Source organism: Hipposideros armiger, unplaced genomic scaffold (assembly GCF_001890085.2).
Source record: "Hipposideros armiger isolate ML-2016 unplaced genomic scaffold, ASM189008v1 scaffold_18, whole genome shotgun sequence".
Classification (NCBI taxonomy): Eukaryota; Metazoa; Chordata; class Mammalia; order Chiroptera; family Hipposideridae; genus Hipposideros; species Hipposideros armiger.
The window spans coordinates 198,983-222,081 of NW_017731368.1; the positions used below are offsets into that span (position 1 = coordinate 198,983).

At 37.2% G+C, this 23,099-nt stretch overlaps 1 protein-coding gene across 7 annotated transcripts in view; it reads right to left on the reverse strand.

The window, feature by feature from the left end:
* The window catches only part of DOCK3 (dedicator of cytokinesis 3), a 313,071-nt gene that overhangs the window by 156,825 nt on the left and 133,147 nt on the right, over window positions 1-23,099 (reverse strand). For 6 of the 7 annotated variants that reach the window (XM_019631262.1, XM_019631254.1, XM_019631269.1 and 3 more), the window contains exons 6-9: window positions 19,188-19,336; window positions 12,278-12,362; window positions 2,207-2,248; window positions 1,417-1,571 (exon numbers count right to left, since the gene is read on the reverse strand). In XM_019631262.1, the coding sequence (XP_019486807.1) occupies window positions 1,417-1,571; window positions 2,207-2,248; window positions 12,278-12,362; window positions 19,188-19,336 (431 nt within the window). The remainder of the gene's footprint in view (window positions 1-1,416; window positions 1,572-2,206; window positions 2,249-12,277; window positions 12,363-19,187; window positions 19,337-23,099) is intronic. The other variant, XM_019631285.1, reaches the window with a different exon arrangement.

Consider the following 23,099-nt stretch of genomic DNA (forward strand, 5'->3'; position numbering starts at 1 on the left):
CCTCCACAACTAGACTGAAGAACAAAACGACAGCAACTTGTCTGTTCCCCTTCCCCCAATTCCCCAGCACTGTTCCCATCCCCCAAATTCCCCAATAAAAATAAATAAATAAATAAATTTTAGCTTAAAAAAAGAATTCTTCCATACACAAAAATGAGTACTAATAGTTTACAAACCTCTGCTCTAGTAGAAAAACAAGAGCACCCAGAGCTTATACCCACCCAGCCCTTGCCTAGAGTCTCGTCCGTGCGCAGCAGCTGCAGCTGCCATCACTGCTACTGCTACCTGCTCGATCACAGCTTTCCTAGAAGCACATACTAGAAGCCACTGGTGACAAGACAGGCCTACATGCCCTCATTAATCAGTGTATCCTTTTATTCCTATGCCAGGGAAGCATGGTGCTTTAATTTGTTTGGTGGAGGGGAAGGGCAGTCAAGATCAGAGGCACTGTGGAGCATGCAAAACTGATTTTCCTTTGTATTCTGTTATAGCTTCCATTTTAAATTTTCCCACATGTAATGTGCAATTGGAAAAGAAACAGTTGTTTTCAAATTTTAAGTAAAAAAACACACAAAAAGAATCCCAGAAAGTACTCTTAACACAGGAAGTCACCAAACAATATAAAAGTATTCCAAGATTTATTTTCTCTCTGCCCCACCAAGAAGACGACTACGGAGAAAACCATGGACTCCCTAAAATCCCAAGCTGGCTACGAAGGTAATCTCACCCATGAGAGCCTTACTGGCCTCCAGAGAAAAGAGAAGCATCGGGTGTTTCCTTGACTCCTTTCTACCTTTCCAGGGAAAAGCATTGGTGCAGCTGCTCGTGCTTAAGGGCCTCATGGCTCTGCCAAGATCCATGTCAGCTCCTTTCTGCAGCCTCTCCTCCAACCCAAGGCAAAGAGGAATGATGAAATCAGGCCCACCTTCCCTGCTGCCCAGAAGATGCTCTCCGCTTCACAGGGCTGGCAGCATTGAGGACCGGGGCTGCCCTCAGACAGGACCCCATTAGCCTATTCCCTGTGAGCCCTCTCTCCTATGTGCAGCAAGGCAGAGCCCAGGGCATCCTGCATTCTAGAGCTGGGCCTCTGCTGAATGTGCTTTGTTCTATATTTCTCCTATTCATCTTCTCTGGCATGATGAGATGCATCCTTTTCACTCCCAGAGGTGGTGAGAGCCAAGACTGGGATCTGAGCTTCCACTTGGGAAAAGGCACAGGATAAGAAAGAGGTCACACGTGCCTTAGGGTACACTGGGATTTGAGGCAAAGCTCCTAGCTAAAGAAGAGTTGGTTACTTTATCTTGTTTTGCCTCCTCTGTGCATCTATCGTCTCTGAAGGCCAGAGATGCCTATGGCCGCGGCCAGACCATCCTAGCCCAGAGTCCCAACCTCACCAGGACTTCTAGTAACTTTTACCTGATCTGCTTGCCTTCTCGCATGTCATATAAGGAAAAGAAGACATCAGTATCTTCCCCAATGGTGTTGTAGGTGAAACTCTTCAGGCTGAGGAAGAAGTGATGTGGCACTGGCATCCGACAGGTTTCCCCATGACGTGGGCGCATTGTATCTACCTAACAAGAAGGCAAAAAACAGTGATTTCTATTTTAGTTATTCATTATATTAATCATGAATAAAATGAAAACTAAACGACTAACTCTCCTCACACTGCTGAAGGGGATCATTTAAAAGAGAGACCGAAGGTGATTTCTCTGCTAGTAGGGGGTGCTGCATCAATATGCTTGGTTTGAGGTGGACAAATATGCAGCTGGGAAAAGTAAACAGAGTGAAGGAGATACCGAAACAGTAATTCCAACTTACGGGTGAAGTGAAAATCCACATCAGGTCACAAACGTCTAAATTCTCCAGGGAACCATTTTCAAAGTCATTTCTTAGAGATACTGTCATGACCCTGCTGCACTTGAGTTACATTGTTAGATGATAATAGTTACCATCTAAATGACATTTTTATTTTCTTCCAGACTGATTCATTTTAGTCTCTCAGTCTCCTTTCTTTCAGTTGTGCTTATGTAAATTTGCACAGAGGAGTCGAGACTGGCCAAATTTGCTTAAAGGTCAGGGCTCCTCAGATGAAGGGCACCACACAAACTACAGTGGTGTCTGTCACTGCCCGGTGCATCCCTATTTTGTGATCTCTTAAGAGAAAGAGTTGAGGGAAAAGGTCGGGAGCCCTGGTTAAGATGCTTACCTGGGATGTGCTTTGCTGTACACTCTGCCGGCTAGATAAATGCTATGGAAAGACAGAAAGGAAAATTCACTCAACTGGGAAGGAAACTAACTTTTAACTCAGCATTTTCTATATGCATGGCATTCTGCTATGTCTTTTATATATATGATCTTATTTAATTCTGATAACCTTGTTAGATAAATGTTATTCATGTTTGATGGAGGCATCTAGGCTTAGTACAAGGAAGAGATTAGCTGAAGATCAAACAGCAAGGCGGCAGCAAAGGCTGGATTCAAACTCAAGCCTCTCCAGCTCAGAGTACCAGCCAAGTCACAGGTGGTGCCTGCTACTGGGTTTTTGCTTTGGCACCGTCCTCTCCACATGCTGTATGTACCATGTCCTGAGCTGTGTAATCCAGCCTTTTCAGGTTCTCCACATTGGAGGAGATGTAACTTTTAACCAAAGCAGCTCCCTCCCAAACCTCTCTCCATGCTCTTCCTTTACCTCTGGCTGAAGTTAGAAGCAGCAGATTCCAATCCAAGCCATACACAAATGGGTTGTGAAACTTCAGACAAATCACTTAGTCTCCCCAAGAGATACTTTCCTCAACTATAAAACTGAGACAAAGATTTTATTGTCTCCCTAACAGGGTTATTATGAAGCTCAAATTTCATAATGGGAAGCAGCATGACATAGCAGTTAGGGACCTAAGTGCAGAAGTCAGGACATCTGGTTTTAAACCTTGACTCACTGGTGTTTCCTCATCTGTAAAGTGAGTATAACATGTTGTGCTGAACTCAACTTCACAGCGTTTTGTGCAGATTAACCCAGCACAGAGCCTATCACTTGTAAGTAGTTGAGCATTGTTATCTATAATTAGTATTCTTCTTCTTATTATTCATAATTAGTTATTACAGAAAAGTCAGTCACATTTAGAAGCAAACCCTTGCCAGAAAGAATGGTGGGTTCACGAACATGCGGTCCCTGGTCTTGGTAAACTCAACCACAAGAGTTTCTATCCTGCTCCTTTTTGAGCCCTAGAGGTGTAAGACCACTTGTTCAGTGAACTGTTCCACATCCATGGGTATGAAGAATGGCTGCTGAGTAGAACGGTTTCACTTCTTTTCCAAATACACACATTTAACCCTAAATGAAACTAAAGTAAAATTAAATATTAATTTGAATGCATCCCATTAGCTATATTTGATAATTATTAAATATTCATGTGCATTAGCTAATTATTATTGACTATTAATGTTCATTTATGGGACTATATGTTCCCATAATACTTATTAAATATAGTTGGCCCTCTGTATGCATGGGTTTCACATTTTCAGATTCAACCAACCACAGATTGAAAATATTTGGGGAAAAAAAATTCCAGAAAGTTCCAAAACACAAAACTTGAATTTGCCACGTGCCCAGCACTATAATGAATGCACGTGAACAGAGTGATGTATAGGCATACTCTGCTGTAGCCCATATGCAAATATAGGTTATATGCAAAGATTATGCCAGTTTACATAAAGTACTTGAGCATCTGCAGATTTTGATATTTGCAGGGAATCCTGGAACCAATTCCCTACAGATACCAAGGGACAATTATATAATAAAAGGTGTCCCCCAGCTGGGGAAATCATCACATAGAATGTATATATGCAAAAGAAAAATTCATATATAAAAACAGGCTACAGAAAATGCTTTTAAAAGTTTTTCACACACAAAAAATCAAGCTTTCTATGGTTTACTGACCCATATTCCACTGGGAAGGTTACTAACCGAAAATACTTTCTATTGTTTTATTTTATGTTCTGGGCTATACTAAGTCAATTCTTCTCAAGTGGATTTACTGACTAACTCTTAAAAATGACTACCAACCTTAAACATAAATATTCAATCATAACTATATACAGAAGTTTACAGCAAATTTCAGTTTAAAACATCCATGTTGACAATAACAAATGTCTTTCTAGATTTCATGGGCATTGAATTTTGGGACGCCTTTTCAATGTAGTCTGAAAGCACACCACACATGGAGAAATGGACAGGAACGGGCATTTTGGAATGTCTTTCACGGCACTATAAGGAAAAACCACTACCTCGTTATCAGGCAGCCTCAGCTGGCCAGCTGATTATTCCCTGTACAGAGCTGTCATCACCCGTATTACAGCTATAATTATTATGTTCCCGTATTTGCTACCTAACTCTAGACTTCATCCTCCCAGGAAGCAAAGTACCTGTCTTAATTATCTTTATATCCTAAGTAACTCATAATGTATAGCAAAAATATAAATTAATTGAAAAATGCATGGACTGCAGTACTGCCTCTGTAGAATTTTCCCCCGTAGAAAAGTCATTTTCAGCCCTTTAAGTCTCTGGTCCATTCAGTCTACAAAAGTCTACCAATATGGGAAAAAAAACAAACTGTGCACCTATTCAACTGAATAACACAATTAATTGGCTTCTGTATATGTTAAGTATTGTCTCAGGTATTGTGTGTCTTACAAGGAATTATAAGACGTATCTAGTCAGGATCACCAAAGATCTTGATTGTTTTTAAATAATCTAATCAAGTCATTTAAATCCAGAATTGGAAGTATACACATTGATCTACTAAAAATATTAATTAGCACTAGAAGATAACAGAATAACATAGTTCCAAACACATGCCAATGTGGAAGGATAATAATGTAGCAGGAGGTTATGAGTATTCTGCTAGCTCTTCTCACAATTTAGAAGCTCTCGTATTATGTAATCTTCAAGTGCTCACATTTCCAAAAGAGGCATTAAGATTAACAGAAATAGGGCCAGCTGAGTGGCTCAGCTGGTTAAGAGTTTGCTTAAGAGCACAAGCTCTGAGCAACAAGGTTGCTGGTTCAATTCCCACATAGGCCAGTGAGCTGCGCCCGAACTAAGCTGCCGCTGAGCTGCCAACAGGTGGCAGGTTGGCTCAGCTGGTGAGAGCACGTGCTCCTAATGACAAGATTGCCTGTTCCATGGTGGGCTATGCCCACCCGCGGCTGGGACTGAACTCGGCACTTTGAGCTGAGCTACTGCCAGGATAGCTCATTGGATAGAGTGTGCGCTCTTAACAGCAAGGTTGCCGGTTCGACTCCCGCATGGGGGAAAAAAAAAAAAAAGACTGACAGAAATACTTCGTTATTGCCTTTGAGATGCTTTCTCTTTAGGCAGTACCAATTCTCTACTGTTGAAAGTGGCTGTAGACCTGCTATTACGTAGAAAAATTGAGGAGCATTACAGCTTCCTTTGGTTCTTGTCATACAGAAAATCCATCTCTGTATTTAAAGAGATTTTTATCAGTCTTTATCATTCAATAGTTGTGTAGGGGCTTGAATTTTTTAATGAAAAATAAAATGCTCTAAATGCAAACTTAAGGTATAATCTTACTTATAAAGGTTTCTTGCAAAATATGTGACAAGGAACATTATTATAATCAGAAAGTTTCATATTCTTTGTAATCTCTAGTAATAGATTTAAGTGTTAATACAAAAAGGTCCTAAAAGGTTATTCCTTTGAACCTTGTTGATAAATTTAAGATTTAACCAAGACATTTATTGTGCATTTACTGTATGCAATTTAACATAAAAATATATGGCTTTCAATGAATTTACGGACTTTCAAAATCAGTTTTTCTTCATTATTATCTAATTCTGTCAAAAAGCAAATACATGGAATAAAAAGATAGAAAATCAGCATAAAATGAAATAAAAAGGGACTTGTACCTTAGGCTTTTTTGAGAAATCAACATTTTAAATTAACATTTAAATTTAGTAAAAGTAACAGAAGCACATAGTTTTCAAAGCTTAATAGCCTTAAAAAGCTTGCAATAAAATGATCAGTCTTCTGTTCATCCTGTCCTGTTCCCCAAAGATAAGTAGTTTCAACTCTTTGGTGTGTTTTCCTGTAGAATTTGTCAGATATTTCTAAATGTCATATTTATAGTGCTCTCTCTTTACCCAATTTTAGATTTGTCTATTGACCTCTTATCATGGAAGCTGAGGATTTTCGCATTTGTTTACATCTATTTCACTTCAACTATATTCTTAATATCTCACAAGTTTTGGTTAAAGCTTGTTTATACTATTATAACATCTAAATGTCATACTCAGACTTCCCTCTGATGTTAACCTAAGAATTCTTTGCACCTCTTAATTGAGTCAGAATTCCTTTCCTGGATGGCACATAATAGCGTCTTTTGGTTTACTTCCTCATTTTAAAGAAATAATTTATTCTTCAGTAGTTTCCTGAAAGAGGGTTAAAAAGTTTGAGCTTTGTCTTTTTTTTTTGAGACTTAAAGTGACCAAAATTTTCTTCAGGCTACTTTCCCACTTGATTAATAATGTGACTCCAGTAAATATAAAATTCTAGGTTCAATCTTTTCCCTTAGAATCTTAAAGGAAATTCTCCATTATTGCTAATTTTCAAAGTTGCTATTAGGAAGTCAAATGTTTTTCTTACAATAAATCCTTAGTAGGAGACCTATTTTTTTCTCAGGAAGCTCTCAGCTTTAGTGAGCTGAAATTTCACAATTAAGTTCTAAATACTTGTTAGATCCTTTCAATCTGGAGACTCATATCTATGTTCTGGGAAAGTTCTTTTTCCAGCTTTATTTAAATATAATTGAGTAGGGTGCCAGATAGATACTGAACTTATCAGAGGAATCACTTTATATATTGTGTAGATGTCAGACCACTGCGCTGTACACCTGAAGCTGATGTAAATAAAATAATGATGAATGTCAACTATAATTATATTTTCACAGGATGTAAAGTACAGCATAGGGAATATAGTCGATGTTATTCTAACAGTTATGTACCAGGCCAGAGGGGTAGTAGAATGGGGGGTGGTTGTCACTTTGTGAGGGGTGTAAATATCTAATTATTATGTTATTCTGCATACCTGAAATTAATATAAAAAATTAAAAAAGAAATATAATTGAAATATAATGCCATGTAAGTTTAAGGTACAGTGTGATTTGATACACATATATAGTGAAATGAGTACCACAATAAGGTTAGTTAATATATCCTTCACTTAACATAATTACCTTTTTGTTGTTGCTGTTGTGAGAACATTTAAGATCTACTCCTTCAGGAACTTTCAAGTATACACTATAGACTATACGCTATTGTTAACTACAGTCACCATGCTGTACATTAGATCCCCAGAACTTAATCCTCTTATAACTGCACAAGTTTGTACCCTTTGACCAACATCTCCGCATTCCCCCCACTCTTCAGTCCCTGGCAACCACCATTCTACTCTGTTTCTATGAGTTCAGCATTTTTAGACTCCACATATTAGATCATAAAGTATTTGTCATTCTCCATCTGACTTATTTCACTTAGCATAGTGCTCTGCTCTCAAGGCTTATTATGCATGTTGTTGCAAATAGCAGGATATTCTTTATTTTTGTTGAATAGTATCCCATTGTATATATACACCACATTTTCTTTATCCATTCATTCATCAATGGACACTTGAGCTGTTTCCATGTCTTGGCTATTGTAAATAATGCTTCAGTGAACAAGGGGGTACAGATATCTCTCTGAGAACCTGATTTCAATTCCTTTGGATATACAGTAAAACCTTGGATTGCAAGTAACTTGTTTTGCGAGTGTTCCGCAAGATGAACAAACATTTCTGTTAGGTTGGTGCAAAAAGTAATTGCAGTTTTTGCCATTACAAGTATGGCAAAAACCGCTATTACTTTTTGCACCAACCTAATAATACATTTTAACTTGGTAAACAAGCAAGGTCTTGCAATACGAGTAGTTTGTTTCCAGAACAAATTATGCTTGCAAACCGAGGTATTACTGTATACCCAGAAGTGTGATTGCTGGATCATATGGTAGTTGTATTTTTTGAGAAACCTCCATACAGTTTTTCAGAATGGCTGTACAAGTTTACACTCCCACCAACAGTGCATAAGGGTTCCCTTTTTTTTCCACATCCTTGCCAGGATTTATTTCTTATCTTTTTGATAACAGACATTCTAAAAGGTGTGAGGTGATATTTCACTGTAGTTTTAATTTGCATTTCCCTGATGATTGGTGATCTTGAACACCTTTTCATGTATTTATATGTCTGCTTTAGAAAAAAATCAGATCCTTTGCCCATTTTAAAATAAGATTGTTTGGTTTTTATTGCGTTTTAGGAGTTCCTTAGATATTTATTAGATATATAGTTTATAAATATTTTCTCCTATTCTGTAGGTTGACTTTTCAATTTGCTGATTGCTTATTTTGCTGTACAGGAGCTTTTTTGTTTGGTGTAGTCTCATTCATTGATTTTTGCTTTTGGTGCTTGCGCTTTTGGTGTGATATCAAAAAAAAAATCATTGCCAACATCAATGCCAAGTAGCCATCCCTATGTTTTCTTTTATGAGATTTACAGTTTCAGGTCTAACATTTAAGTCCTTAATCCATTTAGAATTAAGCTTTGTGAATAGTGTAAAAGGGATACAGTTTCATTCTTCTGCTTGTGAATATCCAGTTTTCCCAACACTTACTGAAGAGACTATCCTTTTCCTCATTAAATATTATTGGCTCCCTTGTCAAATATTAGTTGACAGTATATATCTGAATTTATTTTGGGGTCTCAATTCTGTTCCATTGGTCTATATGTCTGTTTTTTATGCCAGTACCATACTGTTTGGTTACGATAGATTTGTAATATAGTTTGAAATCAGGAAGTGCAATGCTCCAGCTTTCTTTCCTAAGACTACTTTTGCTACTCAGGGTCTATTGTGGTTTTATATGAATTTTAGGATTGTTTTTAGTATTTCTGTGGAAAACATCATTGGAATTTTGATAGGTATCTACCAACTAGCACTGAATCTATAGATGACTTTGGGTAGTATGAACATTTAAAAAATATTAATTTTCCATATTAATTTTCCAATTCATGAACATGGGATATATTTCCACTTATTTGTATCTTCTTTCATTTCTTTTATCAATGTCTTATAGTTATCAGTGTACAGTTCTTTCACGTTCTTGGTTATATCTATTTCTAAGTATCTTATTGTTTTTGATGCTATTGTAAATGAGATTATTTTCTTTATTTCTTTTTCAGAGAGTTCACTGCTAATGTACTCTGATTTCTGGAACTGATTTTTGTATGTTGACTTTATATCCTAAAACTTTATTGAATTTGTTAATTAGTTCTAACAGTTTTTTAGTGGAGTCTTCAGGATTTTTGTATATAAGATCACGTCATCTGCGAACAGAAACAATTGTACTTTCCCCTTTCCAATTTGGATGCCTTTGTTTTTCTTGCCTAATTGCTCTGGCTAGGACTTCCAGTACTCCGTTACATAGGAATGGTGAGAGTGGGCACCCTTGTGTTGTTCTCGATCTTAAAGAAAAAGCTTTCAACTTTTCACTGTTGAGTATGATACTGTTAGCTGTGGGCTTGTCATACATGACTTTTATTATGTTGAGGTGTGTTTCTCCCATGCCCACTTTGTTGCAAGTTTTTATCATGAAAGGATATTACATTTTGTCAAATACTTTGTCTGCATCTATTGAGATGATCATGTGATTTCTATCTTTCATTCCATTGATATGCTGTATCACATTTATTGATATGTATATGTTAAACCATACTAGTTTCACAGAAATAAATCCCACTTGATTGTGTATGATCCTTTTAATGTATTATTGAATTTGGTTTGTTAGTATTTTTTCAAGAATTTTTGCATCTATATTCATCAGGGATATTAGCCTATAGCTTTCTTTTCTTGTAGTGTCCTTATCTGGCTTTGATATCAGGGTAATGCTGGCCTGTAAAGTAAGTCTGGGAGTGTTCCGTAAGAGTCTGAGAAAGACTGGCATTCATTCTTCTTAAATTTTTGATAGAATTCACCTGTGAAACCATCTGGTCCTAGGTTTTTCTTTGTTGGGAAATTTTTGAATACTGATTCAATCTCCTCATTTGTTACTATCTGTTCAGTTTTCTATTTCTTCATGATTTAGTCTTGGTAGGTTGTATGTCTGTATCTAGGTTGTTTAATTTGTTGGCATATAATTGTTCATAGTATGTTTCTATTGTATCAGTTGTAATGTCTCCTTTCATTTATAATTTTAATTATTTGAGTCCCTTTTTTTTCTTGAAAAATATAGCTTGTTAATTCTGTTATCTTCAAAAAAACAAATTAGTTTCATTAATCTTTTCTATTGTTTTTGTATTCTCTATTTCATTTATTTTTGCTCTGATCTTTGTTATCTCCTTCCTTCTGCTAACTTTGAATCATGTGATTTCCTGCTCAAATACCATCACAGGCCTTCTGTCGAACTTAAAATAAAATGCAAAATTCTTAACAAATATAGCACCCTCCAAACCACCCTTCTGAGAGGAGTTCTAAGCCTCCAACTCTCAGTCTCCTTTTACTTTCCATATCTAATTGATCAGCAAAATGTATCATTTTTAGTTACTAACATTTAATTCTCTATTACATTTCTTCTCCATTCCTATTGCTACCTAGCCATTATTTCTTGCCTGAATCACTTCCATGGTCTCCTTCCTCCCTGATTCCAGTCTTTCCCACTTTACATTCTTCTATAGCCAGGATCAGCATCTAAAACCTATGTATGATCATGTCACTACCATGGTTCTATCAGGCTACTGGACAGAGTTCAATGTGGGGCTTATAAAGCTCTTCACCATCTGGCTCTTGCCTCCTTCTTAGCCTTAATCTCCCAATCAGTACTACACTCCTACATGCCAAAGTTACCAAATATTTTATGGTTTCCTGGAACTACCATTTTTCTCTGCTGTGTGCCATTTTGGAATCTTTCCTTCTTGTTTGTCTTCCTGGTGAACCCCTGCTCATCCCAAGACTCACCTTATCCGAAGAGTACCTCGGGAAGCTTTCACAGATTTTTTCCCAGTCCCAGGAAATAAGTCACCCCCTCTAAAAGCATCAGTGTATAGCTTATTTATGGCAGCAGCACATATATGGCAACTGTTTGATCCCAGTAGATTCTAAACATGGGTACCATGCATGCACTTCAGGGACAAGCATCAGAAGGAGCTATCCACCGATTCCCTAAAACTGAGTGTAAAACTTTGTATGCAAAATCATACTTGCAGAGTCCCAAGAAGAACTTTCATCTGCTCCCCCATGACCCAAAAAGGATTAGGAACCAATACCTTAGGTCATGAATTCTTGAGGGAAGGGATAAGTCTTGTTCATCTTTAATTTCTTTATCTCACAACTATCACATTGCACAGAGCAGAGTTAAGGCAACTGTACACACATGCTTTTGTACACTAGTAAATATATACAAGCAAATACATAGAATTGATACTTTAAAAATATTATTTAGGTAAATTTCCTAAGGTCCTTGACCAAACAACATACTTCGTATCCTCTATGGTCCCTAAAAATATCACATTTTTAAAAGAGAAACTTGTAATTCTTTCTAAAACTTGTAATTCTCACCAATATATATGTACTAGAATATATACTCCTCAAAGTGAGGTTTTACCCCGTTCCTTAATCTAAGCTTAACAGTCACCTGAGGTTTCTGATGCTTGCTTTACTTGAAAAATTTGTACCTTTCTTTTAGTTAGTTCTTCTCATCAGCCTGTGAAATGTAATCTTGGTAATCAGTCAACTCAATATATTTTTATAATAACCAATGGATAGCTAAGGGTTTATCAGAATTTATCTCTTAGAAATAGTCCTACATTATTTCCAGGTTTAATCACTACATTAAACAATACTTGGCTCTTTTCAGCTTCAACTACCTTCTCTTCTTAAGAGGTGGGAGAGACAGAATTTTAGTCCCTGCTACCAGCTGAAGGAGCTGTGTTCACCAGCAAAACCAATAGAGAAATGCCCCGTAGATATTACAATGAGCCCAGCAGCTCTATACAGTAATTCCATCTAGAAAAGCAGGTGTGATATGTACTATCGGAATAAGGAGGGCCCCTTAAATATACCAGGACAAATACAAAGGAATAATTTTAGCAACACTGTTTCATAACATAATTAGGAAAAATAAACAAAGGAGAAAAAAGGAGGTTTGCAGGAAAAAAACTACCCTGTGTTAGATTTCTTACCATTTTATAGAGATCTGAGACACTAATCTGGTCCGAATCCACTACTTCAAAGTCCTTTCGAGGTACCAGGTCCAGTCCCAAATGCCTGGTAAAGAGAAAGACCACACTCAGCATGCCATGTCCTCGGATTACTCCTCTCTCTTTATGTGCCTGGGAGTCCATACCTGCTATGACATTGTAGACAGAGGCTCAGACACTGCCCCAGGAGAGACATGTCTTTACCCAGTAACAGTTGTCACCTTTAGGAAAATAAATGAGGCTAGGTATTTTAAATCTGTCACAGTTCTGGTCAAGCAGTTCCCTTGTGATGGTAAGGAGGAGTCATTTAATAACATGTTTTTAACAAACTGCTTGAGTTCATTAAGGATGGGTTTTCTATAGATCATTAATAAGTGATGCTTATTCTTCTATTTCTCCCCATTCTACAAGTATGTTCAGGGTTCAGTAATACATTACTTCCATTAAGATGAAAAATTATTCAGGATCCAAGTAGATTTACAATTCAAAGTCAAAGACATAAAAATTACCTGCTGAAGATATTAAACTCAAAGAAATGTATGTTTTGGTTGAGTTTTATCTCATTTTCAATTTAATTAATACTAACATTAAGCTATAGTAAAGACTTCACTACATACTAGCCAATATCTTAAGAAGCTTTAGATAAAAATTTAACCAAGGAGTACTACTACTAAAGAACACAGTATTTGGAAGATCTGGTATAACTTGGGCAGAAAAGAAGAATAGTGATTAATGGGTGGAGGAGTATGAAGCAATGGAAATAACTCTGGATACAGTAAAAACTCTTGGGTTCAAATACAGTACATAATTTATAGTCAATAAACGTTAGCTCCTGTCTCACTCTCTAGAACAGCAGCTCTAAACCTGGAATCCAACGGAGCAGTGGACCCCTGAAACTGCTTACAGCAGTAGGTGCATGTGTTCATGTATGAATTTTTTCTGAGTAGACAAGAGGGTCTATAACTCTCACCAGGGTTTCAGAGATGCTCTGTGACCACCCTACTCTAAAATAAGGGTTATTAATTATTGCATCTGGCAAAAGCATTCCGTAGACAATGGAGAAAGATTATTTTTTCTCTTCAACTAAACTATGAACTAGTTTTAGAATATGCTAGCAAAACTAATTCTGTAGGTTCCTTCTGTACATAAAACTTCTACTCATTTAAAATAAAGCCATGTGTACATCTAAAATGCAGATTTATTTTATTTTATAATTTACACCCTCTTTATAGGAAAATATGTGAAAAGGTTAAAGTTGCAATAAGATTGTTAAAATGAAAATAGAAAAATCAAACCTATATATGAAGAAGGTAGAAGCATAACTGCATAGGCTAATATGATTACTATGATTAAGAATTAAAATTTAGATGTGTACTTTCTAGCAGACAAGAACAGGAGAAATCCATTTCTCTATTAAAGGATAAAAACTCATGTTTTTCTATTATCTATTATAATTTGCATTATCCTATAACAGAAAAACATGAGGTTTTAAAAAGGAAATCAGTTTTTGATACTAAATTCTCCCAAAAAGCCTCACAGTTTTGCATGACGACAGGATCAATAATACACTGTTGGCTTTAACTATGCTAGTTTACAGTTTAATGATAAAACTATGCTATTGAAGAAATTTTATTTTTCTACCACTGGGATCCTGTCTTCTTATATCAAATAAACACTCTATTCAATCACCTCTTATTAGCTAGTCTTAATTTCTCTGAAATAATTTCAGGCCTCTGGCTTCTAACACTTACAGCATGTAAAGGCAGGATAGTTCCGGGGAGAGGGAGGGAGGGAGGGAAGGAGGGAGGGAGGGAGGGAGGGAGGGAGAGAGAGAGAGAGAGAGTGCGAGCCGAAGCACGTCCTTTCTACACTCTTGTCATAAAAAGCAATTTACACTTATAAAGATAATTTTGCAGATATGATCTTAAATATTTAAAATATGTTTATATCATGTGGAAAAATAGTGAAAAGATCATAAAATATTAGTATTTGTGTTAGGGAAGTGAAATTATACAATTGATCATTTAAAACATCTTCCAAATTTTCTGTAGTCATGCTATTGAAACCTTTCTAAATACAAAAATGAGACAAAATTCCATACATATTCTTTAACTACTGGAGGACACAAAATAATAATAATCTAAATACAGAATTAAGTACAAAAAAGGCTATTCAAATAATCCAATCAAAATAGATGTTTTCAATATACTAGCTTAAGAAAAAAATCCAGATGGATCTAAGTCAATAGGGCTAGGACAGGGCGTATGAGCCCTGTTAGTGCACCACACACAGCGACTGTCCTGTCTGGAGACTGGCGTCCCTGTACTCTCTATCTTAGCACTAGGACACTCTTACCTTGTCATTCAATTATCCACCCATATCCACTCAACTCACAGAAACTCTCTGAGGACCTTCTTTGTACCAGACCAACAATGTTAAATATAGGAAACACAGCAAATGTTGGTATTCATCATGCTTATTCATGCTAGGAGAGGGCAGAGTGTTTTCCTTCTCCTAGAAGTCACCAGAGCACAGTACCTTTTAGTTTCTTGATTTCTTTATTTTAGGAAATAAGAGAATGATTAACAGGTGATCTGACAAAACAGAAGGCAAGTTCCTTCTACTAAGATCATCTTCAATGGAGGAAAAGTAGTTTTCAAAAGCTAAACCGGAGGACTGTCCCCACTGAAAGAAGGCCGAGATGCTGCACAGTGAGAAGTACTACAAATTTCCCTCTGAAAAAGAGGTTCCTGGCTGTTTCTTACTATAGCTTACTCTGAGAAGACTGAACAGTAAGTGCAACCTTTTCTCTATCTTCACAGCAAAGGGAGGCAGTACAGCAAAATAGTCAGAGGTGTGGACTCTGAGGTTAGACTGCCTGGTTTGTACTTGATGACTCCAACAAGCCACATTGTCTTATATGTCCCCAGAGGTGGTTGTACCGATTAATCCATGTAAAGCACTCAGCACACAGCCTGGCATTGGGAACTGCTACTGTTGTAACAGTTATTATCATGTATTACATTATTAGTCAACACATGGCTTAAAGACTCTGATCAAAGAAACATAGTGTCTGAAAAACAGACTCAAACAGATGGACACAAGCAGGAGACATACATCTATGTATATCAACATACAAATGTAATATAGAGATGAGTTTTCAAAAATGGCCCCACTAACAGCTAGGGTAAACAGTCTTCAGGAAAATATTTAGTCTTCTCTCACCACCTGTCATTGATACTCATTTATTCATTCCAATAATTCAATAAATACTTACTAGCACTTACTCTGTGGTAGGCTCATGCTGAACTTGGGACACAGCAGTGAATAAGAGACATACTGTGGGTTCTACATTCTTTCAGGTGTACCTCTCTAAGGGCCCTGAATCTATATCAAATTCTTTGAATTTTACATTTCTTTTGAATGTTCTATATTCTATTCTATTTTTAATTGTATCTTTTTTTCCCTGGGGTTCCTTATCTGAACCACAGAACATAAAAAGCAATTTGAAGTTAATTAATTACATATAACAAATGTTTTAAGACATTAGGACTTAATTGTTCCTCAGAATTGTTTGAGAAAGGCTGGAGATGTTAAGGTTTCCTGTAGGCAGTGCCCTTTTCTAATACTTACAGTATAGAGAGCATACAGATAGTAACTATACTAATGAAAGCATGGTACATCTATATTTATATAATAATAAAATATAATAAGATATAACTAATTATAGCTACTCTTTACTGAACATTTACTTGGGACAAACATTTTATGTATATCATCTCTAAGCACTAAGGGAAATAGTGTTAGACCCATTTTATAACTGAGGAAACTGAAGCAGACAGAGGTTAGCTCAGTGGCCTATTAAGGAAGCAGAGTTGGGCTCATCTCAAGCTAGGTCTCTCTTACTCTGAACTTACGGTATTTCCCCTATACCTGCTGCCTTTTTACTAATAATCATGAAAGTTAAGTACTAATAGCCATACGTGATTATAATCAATTCAGTTATAATAGTTTGAGGGATGATTTTGTGTCAATATATCAATGCAGGAGGGAACAAATACTGATTGGTAAATGAATGACCACCAGGCATTAAGAACAAACCCATTTTATTACTTAGATTCATTCACGTAATGCCTACCAAGTGCAGGGTATGATGAGAGAGAGAGGGAGGGAGGGAGAGGGGAGAGGAAGAGAGTGCAGGAGAGGGAAGGAGGGAAGGAGGGAGGGAGGGAGGGAGGGAGGGAGAGAGAGGAAAGTTAGTCATCTGAACATGATAACCTTTTTCAGTGGCAAGACCCTGATGGGTGGGCACAACACCCTGTATCAGAAAAAGTATAAGAAAGTCACTGGAAACATCTGCTAATTTCAGATGTCCTGAAGCTGGAAAATATCACCATGTCCTTAAAGGGAAAGTACTGCGTCACAAACAGTTCTGAGTCTTACCTAAAAATCTTCTCAGAGGAAACTTGTTGAGGTGGTCAAGTGGGTGGCAGTAATTTCTGCAAACTACAATTCAAACTGCTGCTTGTGTTGCTTCCTCCAAGAACAATTCCATCAGTGAGGCTAAGTAACTATGCTGTAAGTTAACATACTGTATTTTGCTAAGATTTCTATGGCCCAAAGTCAGATTAAGAGAACACTGTGTGCTCTATGGTATACATGAATCCATGTTGTATCATACAAGGCGTGTGGTGTGTGTGTGGCATGTGCCAAGTAATGCTATTAACAGTCAAGAAGGTGTCATTTAATTTAAGTTACACAAAGATAGGATTCTGCCACTTCAAAAGGTCACAAACAACCAATTTAAAGTTGTACTTTTTTCTTTCCTAGTGATCAACAGTACCACTCCGGGTTGGAACCACTGTTTATTAGATTCTGTGTTTCCTCTTTTCTGATTTGTTCTTACACATTCTCAAGTCCCTTCTTAAGAAACGGGCCATGAAAGATAACTTCTGCATCCTTGAATATTTTAAAATGGCTTTATTTGGCCTTTATACTTGATTAGTTTGGTCGTTCATAAAATTCTGGCTGCCAAATCATCTCCCAACAAAAATTTGAAGGTATTACTTCATTATATTATAACATCCAGTGTTACTGATAAAACTTTGAGACCAATGTGATTCTTATTCTTTTGTAAGAACACCTGGTTTTCTAAAACCATTTAGGATCTTCTTATCATCCCTGGGATCCTAAAGTATATTAATATGACTTGCCATGGGGTTTGGGGTTTTTTTCCCCATTCATTATGTTAGGTATTTGGTGGACCCTTTCAACCCTAAGGATCCTGGTTCTTTGGCTCTGAGAAATTGTCTTCTATCATTTTTAGCATTTCTTCTCTACTGCCTTTGACTTTTTCCTGGAGATTATGATGTCTGATGTTGGACCCCCTGGATTGAACCTCCATATTGCTTTTCTTTCCTCAACCACTTTCCATCTTTTTATTTTATTCTCCTAGATATAATATAAAATTATCTTCCTATTCTCTCCCTAAATGTTTTATCTTGGAGATCACATTCTCCATTCCTTTTCCATAGCATTTTACTCTATATAATGGATCTTCTCGGTTCTCTTGGAGAATACTCACAGATTTTTTTTAAAGTTCTTTACTAATTTCTAATTTTCTCTGGGGTGAGGTTATTCCTCTGGGGCAAGGTATTATGTTTATCTTGGTCTCTCTCTCTCTCTCATCCCTATGGAAGGATTTCTTTAAATATTTGATAATACTCAATTGGGGAGCTTTCTGTACATGGGTGGGTGACTAGCAAGCTTCTATTTCTGGTAAGCGGAAGGGATCTGGTCATTACACTTTGAAACCCCTTAAATGCCACAGTATGGAAGGCTTTGCAATAAGGTCCCCGTTCACTCTCTCCTTGCCCAGTTGCCCCCAGGCAGTTGGTCTTTTTATTTGTTTGTCCGAAGGAGAAACACAGAGCTGCCAGGCATTCTCTCATGGAGGTGGATTATTCCTTTTACATACTTTTAAGCAATCTCCCTTTTTTAAGCTCAAATGCATACTCCTAGCCTCCATGATTCTGGGAGCTACAAGGCAGACCAGCTCCTTCATTAGCTAAAATTTCTTTTACATACACTGGGCTTTCTCTGTCATTAATCCTCCATCTACTTTTAGCTTCTAGAAATAGATTCATATATTTCATTTATTGCTGGGCCCCCTCCCATTCATTTCAGTGATGTCTTGAGAGGGAGAGGAACTAAAGACGTGTACCAGTATACTTAAGTATATGAGTATCTTAAAAAGGAAGCAACCTGGTCATTTCAAAGTTCAATGGACCTGATTTTAAGAGAATGAAATAAAAGCTCCTGAGCATTACATCAATTACTGAGTCTAGGAAGAGCTAAAATCTGAATGCTGTTTAGTTTCCTATACCGAAGTCTTAGGATTTTACTTGTATGACAACAGCAAATAATCATACCCACTGCAGAAATTGGTATTTTTGAATGACAAATTAGTTAAGAATATTCTGAAGTGCACATGTAGAAGTTCCCATTTGTGATACATGCTTATTCAGGTTCACCGAATGGCTATAAAATGTCAAGGCCACCAAATTCACATTTTTTAAAAAGGCACTAAAAGATGAAAAAAAAGCATATTCTGTTTACTAGAATCAAGGAATTTGAGCTGGAAGAGACCTCAAAGGATAATGTAGTCCAATCTGATTTTCCAGAAATGAAAATGGAGGCTGAGAGGGTTTCAGTGAGTAGAACCAGTGAGTGTCCTTTCTACACTAAAAGAAACTACTCATAGTAAAAATGATCAAAGCTTAGTTGAGAATATGTCTTTTAATCGCTAAAGAGCTTTGATCAAGTACAAACTCCACGAGGACTGAGTTATCATAAAGGAAACTGAGAGATGCCGTAGTGACATCATACTTACTCATTGCCCCAGTCCAGGCGCACGGTGATGTGCCGCTTAACCTCCCGCACCTGATCCTGAGTCAGGTGACCAGACAGGAGCTGCCTTCGCAGGTCAATAAGCTCATTCATCACATGGCGTAGCTTGTAGAAAAGATCTACTTTGTGTTTCTGAAAGGGCATTTTTGGTGTTGGGTGAAATAAAAAAGGGATATGGAAAGGGAATGAAAAAAGAAAGAGAAATAGTTAAACTATGAAAAGTGCTCATTTCTCTGAACCTCTAAATAAGGCAATGTAAAGAGGAGCTTATTTAAGAATGTTAAAGCAAAGTCTTTAGTTTGTACTGTCTAAATACCTCTCCATAGTGACATCTAACAAGTAATATAATTGATCTGGATCATTCAGAGCACTGTTTATCTCTACCCCGTCCTGCACTACTCATTTTCCAGTTAATCAAAGTTACTAAACTTAATCGGAACAAAAAGTTACGTAGGCGTCTAAAGATGTTTTCTCTGACAGAAGTTCTGTCTGTAACAACAGAGTCCAACCATCCAGCAAACATCCCTGGTTTCTCCAAGAGGGATACTCAAGTTGGGGAGAGAATCACTTGCCCTATTTCGAAGGAACTACGGTTTCAACATAAAACCAAAGTCTGTGGAGTGAGATTCACTCCAGGTTTCCAGGCCTAATCTAACTTTAATTAGCTTTTGTAAACAGTATATGTCCCTATTATCATAAATTTCTACTCTATTCAGTTTAATAAAAAGTGTCATCTTATTAAGAGTTAACTGAAAACCTCTTAATGAACTTAATGATGGACATCATAGTGTCTTAATGTATACAACTAAAAAATGTAAGTGCCATGACAGATGCTTGAGCAAAAAGATGTACTTAAGAATATAGATTTTAAAACTAAAGTCCTATTTGCTCACAAGCAAAATCTTGACTTTGGAATATTTAGGTTTCTGTTTCTGAGTAGAGAAGCATAACTGTATACAATAATTAGAATTCTTACAATGTAACATCTATAAAGAATGCTTTTAAAGACAGAGCAACCTATCGTATAGTGTTAAAGTCTCTATCTGAAATTTCCCCTAAAAAGACACTCGCCAAAATAAGCCGGATTCAAGTGAATATAAAGAAAATTAATTATAAAGCAAATTACAAACCCACAGAATCAGCTAATGTTTTTAGGAGGCAGTGATCTTATGATTAAAATGTTCAAAACATCATACTACTGAAAAATCATCTAATGGAGCATTAGACTTTTAAAGGTCCATCTTAAAGGGAAATTATTTTTAACTAGAAGACCTTAGGAATCATGCATTCTAACTACATCATCTCAATGGCATCCTGTCCCTTCTTCAGTCAATAACATATGAAGAAAAGTTAAGTACCTTGGTAGTACACAATGCTGGCAGAAGGGCAGAACGTACAAATTCTTGTCAGCTCAAAAAGCAACAAGGCCTAAGCAAATTGCATCATCTGGCAAATTCAGATCTTAAAGCAAAACACTAAAGCCAATGTGGTTTTGATAAATCAGGACTACCTGCCTAAGTTTAAAATAGAAAGTTAGAATTATTATTTTCCCATCAAACCACACACAATAATCCACTGCATACATACATGAGCATTTATTCATTCACTCAGCAAACGCTCATGGAGCACCTGCCGAGTGGTATCACTTCGTTGTCATCCAAAGTCCCTACTCCTGTGATGCTTTCATTCTAGAGAACCAAGACAGACCACAGGAAAATAAGTAAATAATGGTGGTGATTGGCACTAAGAAAAAAATTAAAGCAGAATAGGGACAACGGGTAGTCAAGGGTGGGTTGGCGGGGACGTGGAAGGATGTACTGCTTCAGGTTGGCTGCTCAGGCAAAGGCTTCTTCTTTGGGAACTGAACTTTGGGTAGAAATATGGCTGAAATAAGGTGACAGCTTTTGGGAAAACTGGGGAAGTTTTAGAGGCATAAAAAAACAGCAAGAGCAAATGCCTTGATGTGGACGTGCACTTGGTGTGTTCATAGAAAACAGAAAGGTCAGGGCACGTGGAGCAAAGTGAGCACGGGGGAGAGCGGTGATGATGCGGTCAGAGAGGCAGCAGGGGCCAGGTTAGGCAGGCCTTTGTCAGCCACATGAAGGGCATTAGCTCTTATTCCAAGCAAGATGGAAAGCCACTGGAAATTTGCAGCAGAAGAGTGATGTGATCTGACTTAAGTCTTGAAAGTATCACTCTGAATGCTCTGTTGAGAGTAAACCATGAAAAGCAAAGAGGAAAGCAGGGATTTTGGTCAAGGGGCTATTCATTGCAACAATCCACAGAATGATGGTTGACTGGATGAAAGTAAGAATGGTGACGATAAACGTTTTAGGGCTTAGAATTCTGACATGTTTTGTAGGTAGAGCTGTCAGGATCTGCTGATAGATTAGGGGTGGGCTATTAATGCAGTCAAGGATCACTTTTGTCCTAGTCTGAGGAGCACATCTGAAAGAGGGAAAACAAGGTTTAATTTGGACATGTTAATTTGACATTGACTTCCAACCTTTACAGGTTAGGAATGTGAAGGGTATCCAGCAGAGGAAACTACAAGGTGTAGGTAGTGAGGTGAGAGGAAAAGCAAGAGAGTATTGAAAACGGGGTTTTAAGGAAGACTTTGTCAAATGCAATGAGAGGTTAAAGGAAATGTAGACTGAGACTTGGCCACTGGATTTGGCATTGTGGTGGCTATCATTGACCTCTACAAGGGCAGTTTTGATGGAATGGAATGAGTTCAAGAGAGAACGGAACATGGATAGACCTAGAGGGTCTATGTTAAGTGAAACAAGTCAGGCAGAGAAAGATAATCATATGATTTTGTTTATATTCGGAATTTTAAAAAACAAAAGAAAATAACAGACTCAGAAACAGATCAAAGGGGAGAGGAGTGGGGGAATGGGTGAAGGGAAATATGGTCAATATATTGTGAATACTTTGCATGGTGACAGGTGATTATTAGACTTAGTATGGTGATCACATTGTAAGATATACAGAAGTTGCATCACTATACTGTACACCTGAAACTAATGTAATAATGTATACCAACTGTATTTAATTTTTTTAAGAGGAGGGAATGGAGACAGAGCATAGACACTCTTTTGTAGAATTTTCAATAACTGGAAGCAAAGAAATGGGGTAGCAGAACAGGGCTGTGTGACCAAGGTACAAAATTTCAGGCTATTTGTATGCTGAATGGAACAATCTAGTAAAGAGAAAAAAAACTGGATAATGCAGGTGTTAAATCCTTGAGTAGCCAAGAAGACATACATCCCAGGTCAAAAGGAGTATCCATCCTATTCGCTTAGGCTGGATACTCTATATATTACATAGTCACAGTGAGGGAAAGGCATAGAATATGAGTAATGACACAGGTAGCTGGGAGATTTGGTGAAAGGAAAACTAAATTTTTCCTCTGGTTGTTTTAGTCTCAAGGAAATAAAAAGCAGGGTCATCAGCAGAGAGTGAGTGGAGTGAGAGCTGGTGTTAGAAGTTTGAAAATGGAGAAGATGTAAAGGTTCCACAGGGAGGGCTAACACAAATCAGCAGGGGAAAGGTCGTTCAGCTGCCAGATGGTTTTGAGATTTGTGAACATTAATTAAAAGTTTGTATATTATTTTAAGCCAAGTATTTGACCCTTGAACAATATAGGTTTAAATTATGCAAGTTCACTTAAACAGGGATTTTTTTTCAGTAAATACCTACACTGTTTTCAATCCATGGCTGGTAGTCTGTGGATGCAAAGGGCTGACTATATGTATTGATCTGTGCCATTTTATGCAGGGGACTTGAGCCTCCGCAGATTTTGGTATCCATGGGAAATCCTGGAACCAATCCTCCGCAGAAACCGAGGGACAACTATTTTGGGGGAGTCAAAAGTTATACATGGATTTTGACT